This window comes from Fusarium vanettenii, assembly GCF_000151355.1.
Source record: "Fusarium vanettenii 77-13-4 chromosome 7 genomic scaffold NECHAsca_46_chr7_1_0, whole genome shotgun sequence".
In the NCBI taxonomy this organism is placed as follows: Eukaryota; Fungi; Ascomycota; class Sordariomycetes; order Hypocreales; family Nectriaceae; genus Fusarium; species Fusarium vanettenii.
The window spans coordinates 1-18,926 of record NW_003315842.1 but is presented as its reverse complement, the minus strand read 5'-3'; the positions used below and the strand labels follow the sequence as shown (position 1 = coordinate 18,926).

The window sequence follows — 18,926 nt, the reverse complement described above, 5'->3', positions numbered from 1 at the left end:
TCGGCCGAGGCCCGGAGCTGGAGGCCCAATCTACCCGGCACTTGAGTTCGATCTTGTTTTCGCATATGTGAGTAATGATACGTAGTGGAATACAATAGAATAAGTCAAGAACAGACGCTGCGTTAAATATCCCTCGACGTCGCTTCGATCTATGTCGTGGGTGTTTCCAAAACTCCCTCAACCGCACACATTAGATCACCAAGTAAACAAATCGCCGCAACCATGTCCACCCTTGAATTCGCGATCCCCAAAGGCTCGACCGTTCTAGTCACAGGTGCCAGCGGTCTCGTAGGCTCTCATGTTGCCGACCAGTTCCTTCAGTTTGGGTACAAAGTCCGCGGCACCGCTCGCAACACGAAGAAGAGCGCCTGGCTCAGCGAAGTCTTCGACAAGAAGTACGGAACGGGCCAATTTGAGCTGCTATCCATCCCAGATATGGCGGCCAATGACGCATTTATCGAAGCTGTTAAAGGTACACGAGCATCCTCCCCCAGCGTGCTAACCAGATGCTAATCTCGTTAGGCGTATCGGCTGTTGCCCATGTGGCCTCTGTCATGACATTCGACCCTGACCCTAACAAGGTTATCCATATTGTCATTGCCGGCGCTGTCAATGTACTTAAAGCCGCTTTCGCGGAGCCAAGCGTCAAGCGTTTCATGTACACGTCCTCTTCGACGGCTGCGTTGCTGCCTAAGCCAAATGTGCCTGGAATCGTCGTGACAGAGAATACTTGGAACGATGAAGCCGTCAAGCTAGCCTGGTCGTCCACGAGCTACTCTGCGGAGCAGGCTAATCTGACTTATGCTGCCAGCAAGACTCAAGCAGAGCAGGAAGTTTGGAAGTTCTATAAAGAGAATAAAGGCAAACGACCCGACCTGGTTGTCAACAGTGGTGAGTCGTATGCCATCAAAGGACGAGTTCCGCCACTAAGAAATAGAAGTTGTCCCAGACTGCAACTTTGGCAAGAGTCTCGACGTTGTTAACCAAGGACACCCGTCTACGTCGGGGTTCCTCGTCTTTCTGTGGCAAAACCAGAACCTGGAGATCCTGAAACAGTTCGATCCCCGTATGATAGCCCCCAACTACCCTGATCATCATGGCAATTCACTAACATTCACTCAAAGGACACTTCGTCGACGTCCAAGATACTGGGATCCTTCACGTTGCCGCGGCCGTCCACCCCGATGTTAAAGGCGAGCGTATCTTTGCCTTCGCGGAACCCTTCAACTGGGACAAGGTCCTAGATATCTTACGAAAGCAGAATCCAGGCGTAAAGTTCATTGACAACTTCCAGCCCGATGAGGATCTCAGTGAGATCAAGCCGAAAGCAAGGGCCGAGCAGCTTCTGCGAGACTTGGGAAGACCAGGGTGGACGTCTCTGGAAGATGGTATTTTGATGAACACCGAAGACCTCCGTCAGGGAGGTGTGGGATGGTCCCCAATGGCGGGGAATCTTGCTATGAGTTTGGACGCCATCAAAGGTGCGAATTAGCATACAAGTTTGGTTTGACGAAGACGAGGACTTGTAATCGCGACTCTCAGGGCCGCTGGCCTTCTGGAGGAAGAAGTGGAGGGATGAACAGTTTCGTATGAATTGTACCCCGAGTGTCATCGAGAAATGTTTAGGGCTATGATGTATCCATGTGATCGTGTTACAACATCTCAAGTCGCCCATCTGAATCGGAGGAGTAGATGTAATCGCCCCGCGAAGTGTCGACAATGTAGTCTATGTCGTCAACGCACTGCACCATACCTAAGGCACGCAGGGCGGAATCGCCTTGTGCTCGGCACTTTGAACTCACCGTCTCTCACATCTGCCGATCCAGGTTAAACGAATTTTCGTCCGTTTCCGGAATTTCGGCCGAAAGTTTTAAATGGGTAATTGTGATCGCCATCCTGACAGATTGATTATGCAACGAGGCCAAGAGCTCGTTAGAACTTGATACGCTTAGGAAGAAATTCTGATCGGCGTGGTTGTTAAGTTGTTTCCGTGTGCCATGACCCCTTCATTCCCTCAAATCCTCCGTCGAACACTCGCTTCACGCTACCTCTTCGTATGCTTATTAGCTAAGTTCAGTAGGATGTTAATAGCCTGCTTAATGGCCAGATTCTCTGCAAAGATTTAAATTACTCCTTAGTATAGCGACCCAACCAAGTGTATTAACTAACTGGGCAATTATGCAATGTGTAACCTAAAACAGGCTAGAAAAGGAAGGAATGAAGTGAAGGATGGAATGGGTTCTTTACTATAGGTGAAACTCAGCCCTTGATGGGTTAACTGAGCCAGAAGATCGAAGTGAAGGATGGGAAGGCCCAAGGACTCAAGTTCTTGGGCTCAACCTGGGCTCTAGTGTTTGTGGTAATTGGTCGAGAGTGTGAATCGAAACCCCCACTACGAGCCCAGCGCTTTACTCAGCGTGGGTGGGCCAAGCCTTTGCTAAAAACTCTTCCACATCCTGCAGCAAGGCTTTAGGCTGCTCCAGTGCCGCGAAATGTCCACCCTATAGATATTGTATTAGTACTTATAGTAAGATAAGAAGGTCGCACTTGCGATACAAACTCAAAATGGGGACGATACGTGCCTTGTCATGTCTCTTATAGAACGCTAGGTTGGGATAGATTTGCTCCGCCCACGCTTCGGGTACCAGGATGTTCTCTGCCGGGAAGACCGAATACCCGAACGGCTTCTCCTTGGATGTTGGGACCGAGAAGTACCCCCCCGAGGATGCAGAAGCTGCCAGGGCACGGTACGGATACAGACTCCTCGGGAAGGTGTCAGTGTACCAGTAGAAGCCCACCAGTGTTAGAATTGTTTCAAGGGGTAAGGGATATCGCTGATCAGGCCACTCGATGAGTTTTTCGCCAATCCTAAAAAGGGTCAGCCACAGTTTCAAGCCAAGAGCCGCGGGGTAGCCCACCAGGACAGTAGCGCAAGAGGGCTTGAGGAGAGGGCTAGGCCGATGGTGGAGGGTCGCTGGCCGTGCTCTAGGATGTACGCCGAGCCAGTCGAGGTGAAATTCAGCATGCGCTGGACGTGATCTACTTCCTCCTGCGTTAGGTTATCGGGGCTGAGGAGTTCATCCGGGGACGCAGGAGCCAGCATGTTGACTATTTCTCGTTAGTGAAAGCCCAGGCACCAAGTTCCTCTTCACTATGGGGGCGCCTTACTGTGAAACGCCTTGCATGCCGAGTACTCGGCACACAAAATCCGAGCCAGAAAGCTTCCAATGTCACCACCCTGGACAGCAAAGCCGTCGCCAAATCCAAGGTCTGCCATCAACTGATGCAAGAGGCGCGCTGCTGCGTCTAACGTGAGCTCCACATGTGATGGGCCGCCAGAGAGTCCGTAGTGCGGGAGTGACGGTACAATGATGTGGTAGGGTAGGGTCTCTGGGGTATATCTCTCGCGTAGTAGATCCAGTATAGGGAGAAACTCAAGGAACGACCCGGGCCAACCGTGAAGGAGCAGGAGAGGAATCGCGTCCTCCTTGGTAGAGAAGAGAGCAGCGAAGTGAAGGGTGGTAGGTCCAACGTCGGAGTCATTGACGGTGAGTTTGAAGTTGGGTACCGAGTTAATGCGCTTCTCTTGCTTGCGCCAGTCGAGCTTGAGCCAGGCCTGTTTTGCCCCGGCTAGCCAGCGTCGTGTCGTTCCAAACGTCGAGTCGTCGCGGTCGTCGTACCACGTCTTGGAGCCTACTTTGGACACGGCGAGGATGGTTTGGAATTCCCTGATATGCTGGTCGGGTACTCGAAAGGTGAATTTGTCCAAGGCTGCCGCTGCGGTCCCAGGAGGGGAGCTGAAGGCCGAGGCGACTGCCAAGGGCGCGAAGCACGCGAGAAGGTTACCGCACCGCATAGTGTCAGTATCGGTTCAGCGTTGCGTTGGCATGACGAGAGGAACCAACGAAGCGGCCCAACGCAAATAAATACAACAGAACGCTCATCTCAGCCTCACTGATGCGGAAGTGACATGTCAGGCATTCATCCCTAAGGGTGATTGCGGAGCGGGAAATGGAAAGTTTAATGTTCTCATCCGGACTTTCGACCGTGAGACGCCGATCATCCCACTACATTACACCGAGGGGGATACTAGCGAGACTGATCACTAATCATGCTAAGAACAGAACATTCTTTCACGGCGCCCGAGACGGACCAAGGATTTTAGTCAGGTATTCAATCTCTCCAGCTACTATTCCATTTTAATAATTATCCCTATAAAGTATAATATAGTACTATTATTAGTTCCTTTTATATATTAATACTTATATAATTTAATATATACTAAGTAATAAGATTTTTTTTTAACTTATATAATAATAATTAATAATAATTAATATTATATATATATTAACTTATATAGATAACGTATATAATAAGCGAGTATCATAGATAAGCGAGTATCATAAAAATCCCTTACCTTATATCTTCTTTATTTAATTAATTAATTCTTAACCACCTAGCATATTAGGCTCTAATACTAAAGCTAGAATTCTTCTAGCTCTTTAAGCCCTCCAAAATAACCTAAAACTAAGTATCTAATACGCCGCAGCGATATATATAGTTTACTATTATACCTTATATCGCCGGCAATAAGGCATCTAGTCTCGACGCGATACTATCCCTAATTTATATAAGCTATTTAATCTAAAAGAAGATATCTTTATTTACTTTATCCTCGACCTAGATTCACGAGGATTTCCCCTATAGCTATATAATATTAAAGATATAACTAATTAATTACTTACCGACTGCGATATATTACTAATTAATATACGCTAAGCTTATAACTTTATTAAGTAATACCTAGAGCTTAAGATATATTTTTTTTAGAAATATAATTACTAGAGAGCTAAGTATAAAGATCTAATTATTATCTATAATTAGTTTTAGCTTATAGCGAATATAATCGCGAAGTATAATATCTAATTAAATAATATTTATAACTTTAATAAGATTAGCTTCCTTATAGGTATAATTATAAGCGGAATAATTATTATAGGCTTAGAAAGGTATTTAAAGCTAAAATTAATATAGCCTAGAAATTAAGAATAGATTATAGTAATCTAAGCGATTAATGCGAAAGGCTAGTTAATCCCGCTATTTATTATTAATTTAGGCTAATATTACCTCGCTAATTAATACCAAGAAAATAACCTCCTAGGCGATTAAGCTATTATAATAACTTAAAATAGCTAGACTAATAATAAGATTAATCTTAAGTAGCTTAAGTACTTTAACCGGTATATAATTAATTAATTAATTAATTCTTATTATCTCTTAATCCTTAATAGCTATAAAAGTTATTATTTTATTAAATTTAAGAGATATTATAAGGAGAATAAGATTATCTAGCTTTATATATTACCTTATTTATCTTATTTACTTTAGCCCCTTAATATTAGGTACTTTAGTATACTAAAGTAAGCTTATAATTAAGAAATAAAATATCTAATTAGATACTTTATAACCTATATTTTAAAGACTAAGTTCTTTTTAGCCTTTTATATAATATATAAGGCTATTATAACGAAAAGAAATATTAAGATATTATTTAAAGGGGCTAGGCTTATTCCTCTTAATCTAGAAAGTATAATCTTAAAGCTTAATATATGGCTATAGATATTAATACTAGTTAAGGAGGTATTTAATTAATTAACCTCTTAGGTATTAAGGACCCTAAAGACTATATTTAAGGCCTAATCTTAGTCTAAATACCTTAAAAGATAAATTAAAAGGCATTAAAGTAGCTCCCTAGAGTTAATCCTTAAAGCCCTAAGGTCTCTTAAGAAGGGGATAAAGGTAATTATACATCGGGTTACCTTATTAGCTATTAAGAATAAAGACCTTCGGGAGGTAAATAAGATACTTAGTCGGCGCCAGAGGGCAAAAAGAACCTAGTTATAGAAAAGAGGGGTTATAATAGTAGAGGAAAAAAGGTAAGTAATTAATTAAATAGATACTAATACGTAGGTAGTAGCGGAATTATTACGAAGTAGTAATTAAGGAAGGTTAGCGCGACTAGGTATTCGGCGTTATAGTATCTATGGCTAGCCTAGCTATAATATAAGGACCTATTAGGTAGTAATTAAGATATTTAGGGAAGAGTATAGTAAGTAATTTTAATTAATTAGATAATTTATGGTATTTTTATTATAGTATTCCTAAGGAGGGTTAGGATTTTTATAATACTTGCTTATCTATAATACTTGCTTATTATATATATTATAATAATAATAATAGTATAAATAATAGTTTTATTTATAAAATATAAATATTAGTAATCTTAACTTTATACTTATAATTTTATTTTATTTTATATTTATAATTATATTTCTATTAATTTAATTCTTAGTATATAATATATAAAAAAAATAAAAATATTTATTTTATAAAATATAATAAATAATATTAAAACTGCATAACGCCCTCGTCAAGCTCTATACTAAACCAAGGGCCTAGCGCATCTCCACTCGGATCAGAGTTAAGGTAAAACAACGAATCCAATAGATCTTCCTCACCAACCTCAACATTCAAGAAGGAATCGCCACATAAACCCTTCGCATCTAGCTCGCTGCGCTCATCCTTTCCACTCTCGTTAGCCTTCATGGTCTTTTCTCGTTTATCTTCATCCTGCATCACGTCATTATCCACCTCCCCAGTAGCGTTTTCACCCTCCCTTTCGACTATTAAACTCTTGAGTATCTTCCAAGCCTCCTCTAAACTCTCCATTCGCGCCCGAGCGAGGTCTTCTTGGATAGAAACATCATCACCGCCGTCACGGGTGCCCGCCTTTCCACTATGTTGGATCATCCCGTCCACCTGTGCCATGGCGGTTGCAAAGAAGACAAAGCCCTTTACGTTCGTCTCACCCTCCCAGATTCTGCTCTTTTGGGTTTCCACCGCGGCCTTGACCGTGCTATACAGCTCCCCCCGCATGGGTGGCAGTGATCGAGACTCCGGTGAGGTTCCGAACAGGGCAGCAGAAGGGTCCTCTCGTAGTTGTTGAGTCAGCTCTAAGCAGACAGTTGTGGTCGCATCGTAGAGAATACTCCTGAAGGTTCCGCGTGATCGCAACTTCATGAGGTTGTATTCGTCCTCTGAGATCCGAGGTCTTTGCCGGTGATCTGATTGCTTAGAAGGTGTTTGTTCTAACGGGGAAGGCATGGGAGTGGGGGTTACGTGGGTTAGCAACTTGAGCGCTGAGTCTAGGCAGACATGCCTCGAGAAGTAATACGTTGGATCATGGCTGCTCTTGTAGGCGAATGGGGTGTGTAGTGAAAGGAGGAAACGGCGGGTCAGCGTATCGAGGAGCTGGAGCTGGAACAGCTTATGACGCAGCTCATCCGGCTCATTGCACGAGAGTTTGCACGGCCCAAACAGCTTGTTATTGGCAACACACTCATCTGATAACTCTTTGCCCATTTGCAGAGTCTCCTCGTAGGACAATTCGGAGTGAAAGCTGTTCAAGGCTTTGGCGACTCGAAGACGTAATGTTAGCGAGCGTGCAAGCGCACATTGCACTGAGCTCTGTGTCCAGACCTTGTCCAACGGCCTGGAGATGGGATGGAACAGCATGTCTTCGGTAAGCTCCTCGTCGTCGACATTGGCGGGAACCGCCGTGTCCCACTCGTCGCTCGCCAGCATTGGCAACTGGCCATTGTCTATACTCGCCTGTACGAGGACTTCGAGTATACCGTACCACAGTCGTCGCCTCATTTCGCCCCTGAAGATTGAGACATGGCAGAGGTGTAATGGATCCCGGTGCAACCCCATCATCGTGGCGGTGCGGAGCAGGGCGCCGGCAGAGATCCAGACATTGTCTCCACCAACAGACACAGAATTAGTCTGCCGGGCAAGTAGGGAGAGAATGAATAGTTGAATGGTGCCTTCCGCAAGAGCGTGTTTAGTGAGGGGGACGCAGTGCCAGGTCTGACAGGCCAGGACGACGTCGGAAGCAGCGCGTGACACGGCCTTTCTGACCGCTCTGGCGTCTTGTCCGGTGTAAAAGGTCGCGCCAATAGACAAAGCGAGAACGAGTTTATACACAAACAAGTCGCCTGCGGCTTTCTTATCAGCCCAATACACATCCAATTCTTGTTCGAAGGTGGGCTTGTGCAGTACGCGGTATATCGAGTTGTAGGTACGGAAATACAAACCCAGGAGGTGATCACATACCGCCCTGGATGGAACCACGCTCTTAAGATCAATGTTTGCAATCCTTCGTCCGGAGGGCTCCGGCACATGAGGGCCTTTCAAGGCGCGAGCCAAGCGCTTACACTTCTCTTGCAGTTTGTAGCCATCAGAAGTGTCGTCGAAGTAGCAGCTATGGCTTATCCGATGAATCTCGACAAACTAAAAAGCAATAGGTCAGCCTCTGATAAGATGATGGCTTGAATATGCAGCAAGCCTCGAATGATGGGGCGCAGGTGTGGACTGGACTGGTTCTGACCCGATGAAGTTTGTTCATCCAGTGACTCTGGCCAAAGAAGCGAGACTTGGTGCACCGGCAGACTATTTTAGGCCCAGTCTGAGTAGCAATGCCTGCAGCCTTTTTGGCGTCGTTATGGGGCGCTGTTTCTACCGTCGAGGGTGTGTTGGACTCGGATTGCGCATCCGACCGCAATCCGTCCATCACGTTGCCGTATTCTAGGTCTATGGTGGATGGAGTCGGGAGAAGGGGCGCGAGGGAGTCAGCGTTGACCGGCAGCCTCCGATATGCACAGGCGGACTTGCGCATGGTGCAATTGCTACATGGATTCCCACGGTCGCAAGCGACTTTCCGGCGACGACATTCCGTGCACGACACCGCCGGTCGGCGTCTCCGACGGACTGACGCGGTACTAGAATCGAGAGTAGAATTCATGGCGACAGCTAAATAATGCGTAAAGACTGAGTGAATGCTGAAGAGTTGCTTGATTCCGGAGTTGGTGTAGTGTAGACGTGGGCGGATGGAATTAGAGGATATGGCCGCAGAATGGTTAAACCGTGTCCGCGGAGATAAGATTGATTAGTGGGCCGCGTCGGAGATTTTATTATCAGATGAACCAAGTCTTGCTGATTGGTCCACGTACTGAATAACCCGAGGAGGCAAGTAGGTATTGGGTTCGGCAAATACAAACATACTCTCCAATCGTCCCGGATCTACGTAAAAAGAGAGCATTTCCATGCATCTTTTCTTTTGGCATAAGTGTTACTTTTCCCGGCCAATCCGCCGCCAAGCTGTAGGTTATATAGAGTACATGGTGCAGATTATAAATGGAACAACAGGCTGGCCCAGGGATCACAAACACAGCGGGTTCTGTTTAACTTTTTTCTTCAACTTTCTTTATTTTATTTGGCTGGACACATAAAGACAAATGCCAGGTCATATTGACCTAGAACGAAACAGGTACTACTAACGCGAGCCCTCTTAGTTGAGTGGCTTGAATCCCTTCCAGGTATTCTTCGTGGCATCAATACCGAAGGCTCGGAAGCTCTTCATTCCACCAAAGTACGCTCGTACTCCGATAGCTTTGCCAGGGACATTGCCTCCCGAGAACCAAGAATCCTTGAAATCGTTAAATAGACTCCCCTCAGCGGCCTTGTTGCACTTATCAACCCATTCATCCTCGGCCTGAGGGGTGGCTTCAACAACTCCTCCGGCGCCGTGCTCCGTCCTGGCAAGTTCCGCACGCTCGATGACATTCGTGATCAGCTCGATAGTGGCTTCTATCGCTGGCACGACATTCCCGAATGGGCTCAGAGGCCCGTTTACCATGAACATGTTGGGAAATCCGGCTGAGAAACTTCCAAGATACGTTCTTGGGCCATGCGCCCAGATGTCTCTGAGCTTTTTACCCCGGGAGGAAATGTCCACTCGATTCAGATTGCCATCAACAGCGTCAAATCCGGTGGCAAACACGATCACGTCCAGTGCGTGCACAGTTCCGTCCTCAGTGCGGATCCCTTCGGGGACGACTTCAGCGATCGGGGTCTCCTTCAGGTCCACAATTGCCACGTTTTCTCGATTGTATGTTTCGTAGTAACCGTCATTGGCCACGGGGCGCCTAGCAAAGGGCTCGTTGGGAATAAGTTTGCGAGCCTTCTCCGGATCCTTGACGATCTGCTGGATCTTCCGGCGAAGGAAATCACATACTGCGCCGTTGGCCTTATTGTTGGTGGTAATATCACAGAAATGTTCAAACATGAAACGCATGCCGTTCCCGTTGTTCCACAGATCCTCCAGGACCTCCTCACGCTGCTCGGGGCTCACGGAAAAGAACGGACGGTTAGACTCGACATATCCGAACGCAATTTGCGAGTTTCGGACTTGTTCCCAGATTTGGTCGTAGTGTTCATTCACCCACTCTCTGTACTGCTTAGTGACCGCTCTGTCATTCCCGCGAACCGTGTATTGCGGATGTCGAATAAAGGCAGTCAGAGAGGCAGCAACCGGCGCAACGTTGGTAATGATTTGGGCTCCGCTGGCACCACACCCAATAACACCAACGCGCTTGTTCGTGATATCAGCGCCCTCGGGCCAGTGGGACGAATGCGTGATCTGTCCACTGAAGGACGAGATTCCGGGAATGCGAGGCAGGTTCACTCTGGACAACTGGCCCAATGCAGCGATGAAATAGCGCGCCTGATAGTTTTCTCCCGTGCTGAGTTTGATCTCCCAGAAATTATTCTCTTCATTCCACGCAGCTGAGAGCATTTCGGTATTGAACTGCATGTACTGACGAAGATGATGCTTCTCGACGAAGTGTCTCAGATACTGCAGAATTTCCGTCTGTTTGAGGTATCGACGGTTCCAGGGATAGGTTTGCAAATCTTCCTTATCCCACGAAAAGCGATAGACAAAGCTCTCCGTATCGCTCAGGGCTCCAGGGTATGTGTTCGTGAGCCATGTTCCTCCGACATCATGAAGTGAGTCGACCAGCTTGATGGAAAGCCCGAGATTGCGCAGAGCGTAGGCTTGTCCGACTCCACTGAAGCCGGCGCCGACAATGAGGGCGTCGACTTTGTTTGCGTTTTGGAGACTCATGATGAAAGTTTAGAAGGTGCAAGACGAAATACGATTCTTAAAAGTGATGTACGAGTAGACTTGGTTACTTCGTTCTTCTGGGCCTGGGGTGGTCATGCCCATGGCTTAAATAGACCAATACTCCTAGGTCAAAGGGCAGTATAGAACTTTGAAACCCCTTACACAGCAAGATCAGGTCATTACTCTGGAGAACTTGTCGATGTGCATCGGTCTTCTCGGTGCTAGCAGCCCGAAGTCAGTTTCTTAGGCCCGAGCGGCCTCGGCCTGGCGTAGATGAAACACTGAATATACCGATACCAACTCCACTATTAAGAGAGGAGCCGAGCAGATCCATGTTGGGCACTAGAAACTTCATCGGAGGCGAGGCTACATTACTCAAGTCGTCAATCAAACCGGGCGTAAACCGCCGACGCGGAGTTGAGCTCCCGCAAGTTCGATGATGAAAAATAACACCACTAGAATGAAATTTCGCTAAATAGTTAGTGCCTCCTAGATGTTAATATGTTGCAACTGGCACACGTTGACCTAATAAAGACTCTTGTAAAGGTCGTTCGGCAGTTGCTATGGGTGCGTACGGGCTTGCGGCCCTGGTTGGAGTCCGAGAGCAGAGTGTTAAAGATGGGGCCGAATTCAGCTCGGTGATCCATCGGTGGTGTGATGATTGAGTAAAGTGGCAACTTGCTTAAACTCCGAGTCAGGATGCATCATGCTCCGATATATCAGGCCCTTAGCTCCGAGTTAATCTCCCCGATGGCTAAGACTCCCCGAAGAAATGACGCGAGTAATCCTTGAGAGGCGACAAGTACCTCTTACTTAACCCAAAGATCGCCAACTACCCTGACCTTCCACTTCTCGGCAGCATATGTTCATTAAGCTACACTAGACGAAAAGAAGTGCGCCCAGTGAAATATATCCTGGTCATTTGAGTAAAGAAAAACAGCAGTCAGGGCGGCAGAGATAGGACAAAGGAAAACCACGGCACTTTGTGACTTTGTTGGGACCGCCTTAAAGTGCACGCCATCAGGCTCATAGCCTTGTTATGTTGACAGCCGGATTCTCCAAAACTGTCACCGCAAGAGAAGTCCCGGCACGAGAAGCCGAGGGTAGAAATTGACTGAACATTGGAGCAAGAGGTGGAGGTCCTTGACTGGGCCTTGCTACAGAAGAATTGTAAATACCTACTAAACCTTTGCACCTAACTTGTCTATGCTATCACTTGAATGATGAAAAGATATTTGTTCAACATAGGTAGAGCGAAGAGGGTCTTGATGATGTTTTCTTATTAAAACGGAAAGCAATGCAATAACCTATCAAAGCTGAGAGCGAGCTATCCCAGACTTGCCAGAATTCCAGATGCCTGATTTCCCAGGTGATAACACGCCGTTGGGGTCAATGCTGTTCTTCAGAAGCGTTGTAAAACGCGAAAATGCACCATTGTTGAAGTCTTGGTAGGCCGCTGTCATGTCCATAAAACTGATATGTGTCCGATACTCGAGCAAGCCCCGTTTATGAGAGTCTTCCATTAGGTCGACTTGTAACCCGCGCAGACGCCCGTGTGCCGAAGGATGGAAGCAGACGAGATTGATGGCGATGATGTACCGGTCGAATACATGGAAGTCGGCAACGAAATTGAGGTCGTGAGCTGCCGTGATGGTTTTGGCTGATAGGTACCAGTCGTATAGTTCACGGCCCGATGGTGGTACCACAGGAGAAAAGCAATTATGCCAGATACCGTCTTTGGTAGAGGTGAATGCCTTTAACCCCTCAACACTGGGAACGCCGTTCTGGGGCAAGAAGTCGGGAGGAACTTGGGAACTTTTAAGGTATGTGCCAGGCAGGGCAGTGCAGGTCTGCGAGGTGAACTCGATACTGGGAATGCCGTCAAACTTGGCTTTGACGGCGGCAAGCACTCCGGCCACGGCCTCTGGAGGTCCGTACAGCGCAAAGTTGGCCCTCCAAGCTGGTAGTCCATGGTCCGCACCGATACGGTCGATCAGCTCGTCGGGAATGTGCTTGTCGCGGGTAGCATAGGGTCCAAGTGCAGCGATGACGTCTGGATCTTGGGATGCGAATACTAGTGTTGATCTGTCAAAGAGCTGGGGTGGGTTGAGGATGAGCTTTTGTCTCATTAGAGCTGTCATTGTGCCAACCAGGGGAACGACGCCGGATACATCTAGCGTTTCAACCTGGATGGAGGTGTAAGACTGTGGTGCCGGAGACATGTGAATGCTCATCTTGGTGACGACTCCTGGCCCCTAGTTAGTAGATGCAGAAACGTCAGACGGCACACAATGCGTCACTTACCAAAGTTGGATTGAAAGAATAAGCCGTCCAACCCCGGCCCAAAGCCACTTGAATCCTATTAGTGCCGTATGGTAAGAGAGAAAATAACCAACATACCCCGAATAAAGAGGAAAGACGTTGCTGTCTTTGACGGCACCCATGCCGGTTCTAAGCAAGTCTCCATTCGGAAGCACGACCTCCAGTCCCGACTGATGCTTATAGTGAGCACCCTCAGGAGTATATCCGATACCACGCTCCAGCGTATTTCCAATAATCGACCCCCATCCCAGCGCCGGGACCGACAGCCAGAGGTTTAGCCCCCGCTTTTGGATCTCATCGTAAAGGTCCATGAAGGTTACTCCGGGCTCGACTGTGGCATATGCATATTCTTCGTTGATCTCGATGATGCTTCTCATGCGGTGTAAATCGAGGATAATGCTATCGGCTACCACAGGAGAAGATCCTCCATACCTACAGCACGCAACGGAATCATTAGAATGAGGGGCTTGAAAGCTTGGTTGAGCCATGCCTGGGAAGTACTTCAACCTACCCAAGGTTTTTCCCTCGAGACACGGTCCACAATGGGACTTTCAGCTCATTGGCAAGCTTTACGAGCCCTCTGACTTGATCGACTGTCCCTGGCCTGGCAGCACCTATGGGGATGTGTGGTCCATCCAGCGGGAATGGGTCACCGTAGGAGTGCTCGCCACGGAGACCTTCTGGAGCGCCCCAGGTTGGGTCTCTCGAGACGTTTTCGTCTCCGACAATGGTGGCGGCGCGAGAAAAGAAGGTGGTAATGGTCAATGCACTAAGCTTTGTTGTGGGTTTGGCGGTAGGCATGATGACAACTTTGGCAGCTTGTAAATAAATGATGTGGGTTGGATTGGCGTTGCATGTAGGTAAGGGCAAGCCACTGATGGATACAGACGTGCTTAATATATTACTAGAGGGAAATTCTTGCTTGAACTGTATGGACATGGCAACTTAAGCTGGAACCTATGTTGCAGCAGTGATTTTCTTGGCTCACACGCCCCGGCCGATCAGATTGCTTGCCGTATCTAGTCGCATAGATTCACCAGTCCGTCCGCTTTGTCAGCTTCCTTAACTTTCCGGCTAAATTTCTATATAAAGTTCTGCTAACCCCTGGTAAGGGGGTTATACCTATGCGCCTCAGCTGCAACCTCCACCTCCACCTCCACCTCCACCTCCACCCCCACTCCACGCTACGTCCCTCATAATGCTTGGGGAGTGGTGGGTTATATGCCGATCCTTGATGCTGTCTGTATGCAACCCTTGTTTACGCACGGGCTTTTCGGCGATACGAGCTGTGAAGATGTCTTTGGATGGGCTCATGGCAACAATCAATGGCTGTGCACGATATATCTCATTACAACTGCTAAACTGTCCTTTGTAAAGTTGTCTATATATATAGATGTCTTCTTGTCCTTCGATAGATTAAATTGTGCAGCAAATTCGCATACGCAAAGAGAACGACGAAGATAATAAACTTCTACATCACCATCATGTCTACCCCCGACTCTATTGATTCTCAGCCAAATGGCTTTTTCGGCCTTCCCTCACAATGGCTATCAAGTATGACCCCCCTGTACAACGGAGTTGCTGGACGCTTTGAGGCCGAGGTGTCCGACTTGGCTGTTTTTGGCCAAGTACCCAAAGAACTCGATGGGACCTTTTACCGCATCATGGTCGACCCGTTTTATCCGCTGCAAGAAGACAACCCTCCCATCGAAGGCGACGGTAATATCTGTGCATTCCGTATTCACGATGGACGTGTCGACATGAAGACTCGGTACGTCGACACAGAGCGGCTACTCCTTGAACGTCAAGCAAACAAACGACTTTTCGGCTTATATCGCAACCCTTTTTCGCATCACCCGTGTGTACGAGCTGCTGTCGACTCAACCGCGAATACGAACCTTATCTTCTGGGCTGGGAAGCTCCTCGCTCTCAAGGAGTCAGCCATGCCTTATGCCGTTGATCCCGACACCCTGGAGACCCTTGAATACGATCCCTTCAACTGCCCCGGCAAGACTTTTACCGCCCATCCCAAACATGATCCCCTTAGGGATGAGCTGGTCTGTTTCGGAAGTGAGGCAAAAGGACTTGGTACGGATGATGTCGTCATTTATGCCCTCAACCGTCAAGGTCAGGTTCACCATGAGACATGGGTCAAGTCACCCTGGGCGGCATTTATACACGACTGTGCCATCACTGCAAATTACATCATTCTTATTCTTTGGCCATTTGAGGCAGACGTGAATCGCATGAAGAATGGAGGGCATCATTGGCAGTACAGTACCAGCAGGCCAGCTACATTCATAGTTGTGCCTAGACGGGGTTCTCAGGTGCCTCCGGGTTGGGCTCCAAACGAGTATCGTGTTTATCATGGTGACCATGCCCTTCTCTTACACACGGCTGGTGCATGGGACGAGTCAGACGGTACAAAGGTTTACATTGAAAGCTCGCGAATGGCTTACAGCCCCTTCCCGATGTTCGATCCAAAAGCCCGCGATCGAAGTCCCAACTTCAAAGCCGACTACGTCCGATGGGAGATAGACCTTGCAAAGCCAACCAACAGCAAGGTGTCAGATCCTCAAGTCATCCTCGACATGCCTAGCGAAATGGTCCGAGTAGACGAGCGGCACTTCACCCGTCCGTACGACCGCCTGTTCTGTCCCGTCATTGCTCCGAAGCAAAGCCCCCTGCCTCCCATCCTACCCGTGGCGTTGAATGCGTACTTGATGTTCGAAAAGGAGAGCGCAAAAAAGACCATGTTTGACCCTGGATCTAACTGCACGGTTGAGGAGCCCATCTTCATCCCGCGGTCGGAAGACGCCGTCGAAGGGGATGGGTGGGTTATGGGCATGGTACAACGCATCGATGTAAGCCGCAGTGACCTCGTGGTCTTGGATACCAATGACTTTTCTCATCCTGTGGCTGTCATCCAGCTGCCTTTCCGAACCAAGATGCAAGTTCATGGGAACTGGGTTGACAGTGCGACTATAAACTCTTCGTTGGTGAGGGAGAGGAATGGGTTTTTGAGACAATACAAGGCTCTCAAGGTTGATGGGAACAGTGCCTTGGAATTGCATGCGTAGGTGGAGGGTGGAAAAGTGTGAGAGTAGTTGATATCAAATTGAAATTTCCCCAGATGCACCTGGCAATCTTCAATATCCTATCAGGTCTAGATATCGGGAGATTTGTCCCTTCATACGAACAACGGTACTGGAAGTAAGTAGGAAGCCCCCTGCACATGATGAATTGATGCGTGTTGTCTAAACTCTTGACGCAGTCGTGGATCCCACAATCGATGCGTCTTAAGAGCCACCGACCACAATTCCGCGACAATGCGTGGAAGGTCAGTATTGATGTCAAGACTGCCAAGTCCATATTCCAAGGACACTTCGCAAATGCCTTTGTAAGCAGCTTGTTGAATGCGTTGGAGTTCTTCTTGGGGTTCTCCTGTCAAGAGATCTTGGCCGGCTAGAGTGAAGGCAAAAGAAAGCCACTTCAACATTGCCTTCGCGATGGTGACGGTGGCCTGGAATGAGAAACTCCCAAATAGATGCGATCCAAATATAGATGTCTATCCGCATGAGAAATACGTCATTGTCAGAAAGGAACTTGGGGCACACCACTTACATAGACAAAACCAACGTTAGATAACGAACAGAACAGATCAGTGGCTGTCCGTGGGCCAGTGGTTGGAGAAACAGGTGCAAATGTCCCTATCGCAGCGTGGTCCTGTTCCAAGCACACATTGATAAATTCAAGGACGATGGCTGATTCCATGAAGCAAAGGGAGTTGGGAGCGCTGTACCAAAGCAGACTTAGGTCAGACCCCCATTTCTCCCTCCACAGAACGGCAGCACTCTTAACGTTTTCTTTGAAAACAAGGAACAAGTCGAGATTCTCTGGGCGAAGGGTAGACATATGTCGTAGTGGTAGACCACTGGAGGTCTGCAACGTTGCAAGAATGGCGCATATCAGAATGTATGACCCGAAACTTGAATCTAGTGGCTGGTGGTGAATGCTTTCAATGCTTCGGCGAAAGAGCGAGTGGAAGACATCCGCGAATTGTAATGACGGCTGGTTTGTCTGATTTTGGATAAGTATGCAAGCCCATTCCGTGGCATCTAATGCATCCCAAAGGACGTCGGCACATGGCATGTCGAACGTGAGTGCGGTGGCATGTATGACTGGTGCAGTATTGCGAGTGCTTGCCACGGCAACCGATAGGGCGAATAAGGAAAATACGGTTCTTTTTTGTTAGCATCTCAAGAGCTAGAGTGATATCGAATGCGTAGGAGATTACCTCTTGAGCTCTTCTCGATGACGCCATTGAGACCAGTCAGAAGTTTTAACTTGGCAACTGAGAAGTACATCAAGATGACTCTCTAAAAACTGTCATGACTCTTTAGTATGGCAGCGGATGAGCAGCTGAGAATATCCTATGCTTACAGTCCAGACGTGGCGTAATTCGGTTGTTGCCCAAACCTCGAGGTTCACGTCACGGCATGACAAGGCGAAATCGATGGCAAGGACTTTGTACTGCAAGTCTTGAAGGCAATTGCCATTCTTGGATCGAGGTCAGTGTCCCTTTTGTCCACTTGAGCCTGGGAATATCGCCCTACCAACTTCAATTCCGAGATGCCGAGCTGAACAGACGAGCGGTGTAGCTGGAGTGATAGCTCTCGATGTTCAGCAAAGTGTGCGGCCCCTGCGGCAAGAACGCCTGAATATATGGCAGGTGTAAGACTTCCTGTGGCCAAGTGGCTTTTATGGATGAATGGTAGGCGACGCATATTGTATAGAATGAAGCTATTGATGAATAGTTGAAGCTGATGAGGAGAAAGTTCTTCAACGTTGAGCTCGGTAGAGGGGTGGGGTGTCATCAAGATGTCGGATACTTGCGCTGAAAACTGCGAGGACTGATCGAGGTCCGTGTACGATAGTTGCGTGTTGGATGATGGCGTTGATTCAGGATGTAGTTCAATACCATCGCATTGATTCACCAACGCGATACTGTTGCCCATAGAATCGCTGTTCTCAATCACCGTTTCCGGCAGAGTAAGAGTAGATGCGACGAGCATTCCAGAGGCGTCAGGCGAGGCTGAAGCCCTCTTACAATGAAGAGCCTGGTGGCGTTGCAGGACGTCTCTGCGATGAAAGGCCATACCGCAGCCCGTTTGACTGCAACGAAACCGTGGATCGGCGTGGTTGAGCTGGTGGCGGTATAGGAAGTCGGCCCTCCGGAATTGGCGAGAACAGACGGGGCAAACGTACTTTCTCGGATGGGCGGGAGGAGGCATTTTGGCATTGGGCTAGAGATAACAGAGACTAAGATGTGAAAAGTTAGGAGATTGTTTTAAATAGAGGCTGCTTTAGTGGTTAATAGGGGGGGAGTATGGGGAAGCGGGGTTAGTCTCGGTAGGTAGCCCGGCATTAAGAAGAAGCTATTAGAAAGTTACCCAGGGGGTTAGTTAAGCAAGTTACGTACCCCTCTATGCACCACAGAGGGGGTATTATAACCTATAACTCGGTTACTACTATAACTACTTCTTTAACCTTTAAGGCTATATAAATTAAATAATAA

General features: G+C 47.7%; 8 protein-coding genes across 8 annotated transcripts; 3 read left to right on the top strand and 5 right to left on the bottom strand.

Moving 5' to 3' along the window:
* Window positions 1-222: 222 nt before the first annotated feature.
* NECHADRAFT_44319 (uncharacterized protein) lies at window positions 223-1,492 on the top strand (the record flags this gene model as incomplete). Its single annotated transcript, XM_003041435.1, has 4 exons — window positions 223-472; window positions 523-888; window positions 938-1,066; window positions 1,125-1,492. 4 exons carry the CDS (start codon window positions 223-225, stop codon window positions 1,490-1,492), a joined length of 1,113 nt encoding a protein of 370 aa, XP_003041481.1.
* A 916-nt stretch (window positions 1,493-2,408) lies between these two features.
* NECHADRAFT_44291 (uncharacterized protein) lies at window positions 2,409-3,856 on the bottom strand (the record flags this gene model as incomplete). The annotated part of the gene is made up of 4 exons (XM_003041400.1): window positions 2,409-2,501; window positions 2,574-2,868; window positions 2,919-3,108; window positions 3,169-3,856. 4 exons carry the CDS (start codon window positions 3,854-3,856, stop codon window positions 2,409-2,411), a joined length of 1,266 nt encoding a protein of 421 aa, XP_003041446.1.
* Window positions 3,857-5,742: 1,886 nt separating this feature from the next.
* NECHADRAFT_44335 (uncharacterized protein) lies at window positions 5,743-5,898 on the top strand (the record flags this gene model as incomplete). The annotated part of the gene is made up of 1 exon (XM_003041434.1): window positions 5,743-5,898. A coding segment is annotated over one exon (156 nt), but the record flags the coding sequence as incomplete, so codon positions are not given.
* A 903-nt stretch (window positions 5,899-6,801) lies between these two features.
* Window positions 6,802-8,313, bottom strand: NECHADRAFT_13889 (uncharacterized protein; the record flags this gene model as incomplete). The annotated part of the gene is made up of 1 exon (XM_003041399.1): window positions 6,802-8,313. A coding segment is annotated over one exon (1,512 nt), but the record flags the coding sequence as incomplete, so codon positions are not given.
* Window positions 8,314-9,409: 1,096 nt separating this feature from the next.
* Window positions 9,410-11,026, bottom strand: NECHADRAFT_82172 (uncharacterized protein; the record flags this gene model as incomplete). The annotated part of the gene is made up of 1 exon (XM_003041398.1): window positions 9,410-11,026. The coding sequence occupies one exon, from the start codon at window positions 11,024-11,026 to the stop codon at window positions 9,410-9,412; it is 1,617 nt and encodes a 538-aa protein (XP_003041444.1).
* A 1,310-nt stretch (window positions 11,027-12,336) lies between these two features.
* NECHADRAFT_82171 (uncharacterized protein) lies at window positions 12,337-14,149 on the bottom strand (the record flags this gene model as incomplete). Its single annotated transcript, XM_003041397.1, has 4 exons — window positions 12,337-13,281; window positions 13,331-13,385; window positions 13,427-13,780; window positions 13,860-14,149. 4 exons carry the CDS (start codon window positions 14,147-14,149, stop codon window positions 12,337-12,339), a joined length of 1,644 nt encoding a protein of 547 aa, XP_003041443.1.
* A 755-nt stretch (window positions 14,150-14,904) lies between these two features.
* On the top strand, window positions 14,905-16,428 carry NECHADRAFT_44390 (uncharacterized protein; the record flags this gene model as incomplete). Its single annotated transcript, XM_003041433.1, has 1 exon — window positions 14,905-16,428. The coding sequence occupies one exon, from the start codon at window positions 14,905-14,907 to the stop codon at window positions 16,426-16,428; it is 1,524 nt and encodes a 507-aa protein (XP_003041479.1).
* A 1,179-nt stretch (window positions 16,429-17,607) lies between these two features.
* On the bottom strand, window positions 17,608-18,642 carry NECHADRAFT_82169 (uncharacterized protein; the record flags this gene model as incomplete). The annotated part of the gene is made up of 3 exons (XM_003041396.1): window positions 17,608-17,727; window positions 17,792-17,908; window positions 17,965-18,642. 3 exons carry the CDS (start codon window positions 18,640-18,642, stop codon window positions 17,608-17,610), a joined length of 915 nt encoding a protein of 304 aa, XP_003041442.1.
* Window positions 18,643-18,926: the final 284 nt, after the last annotated feature.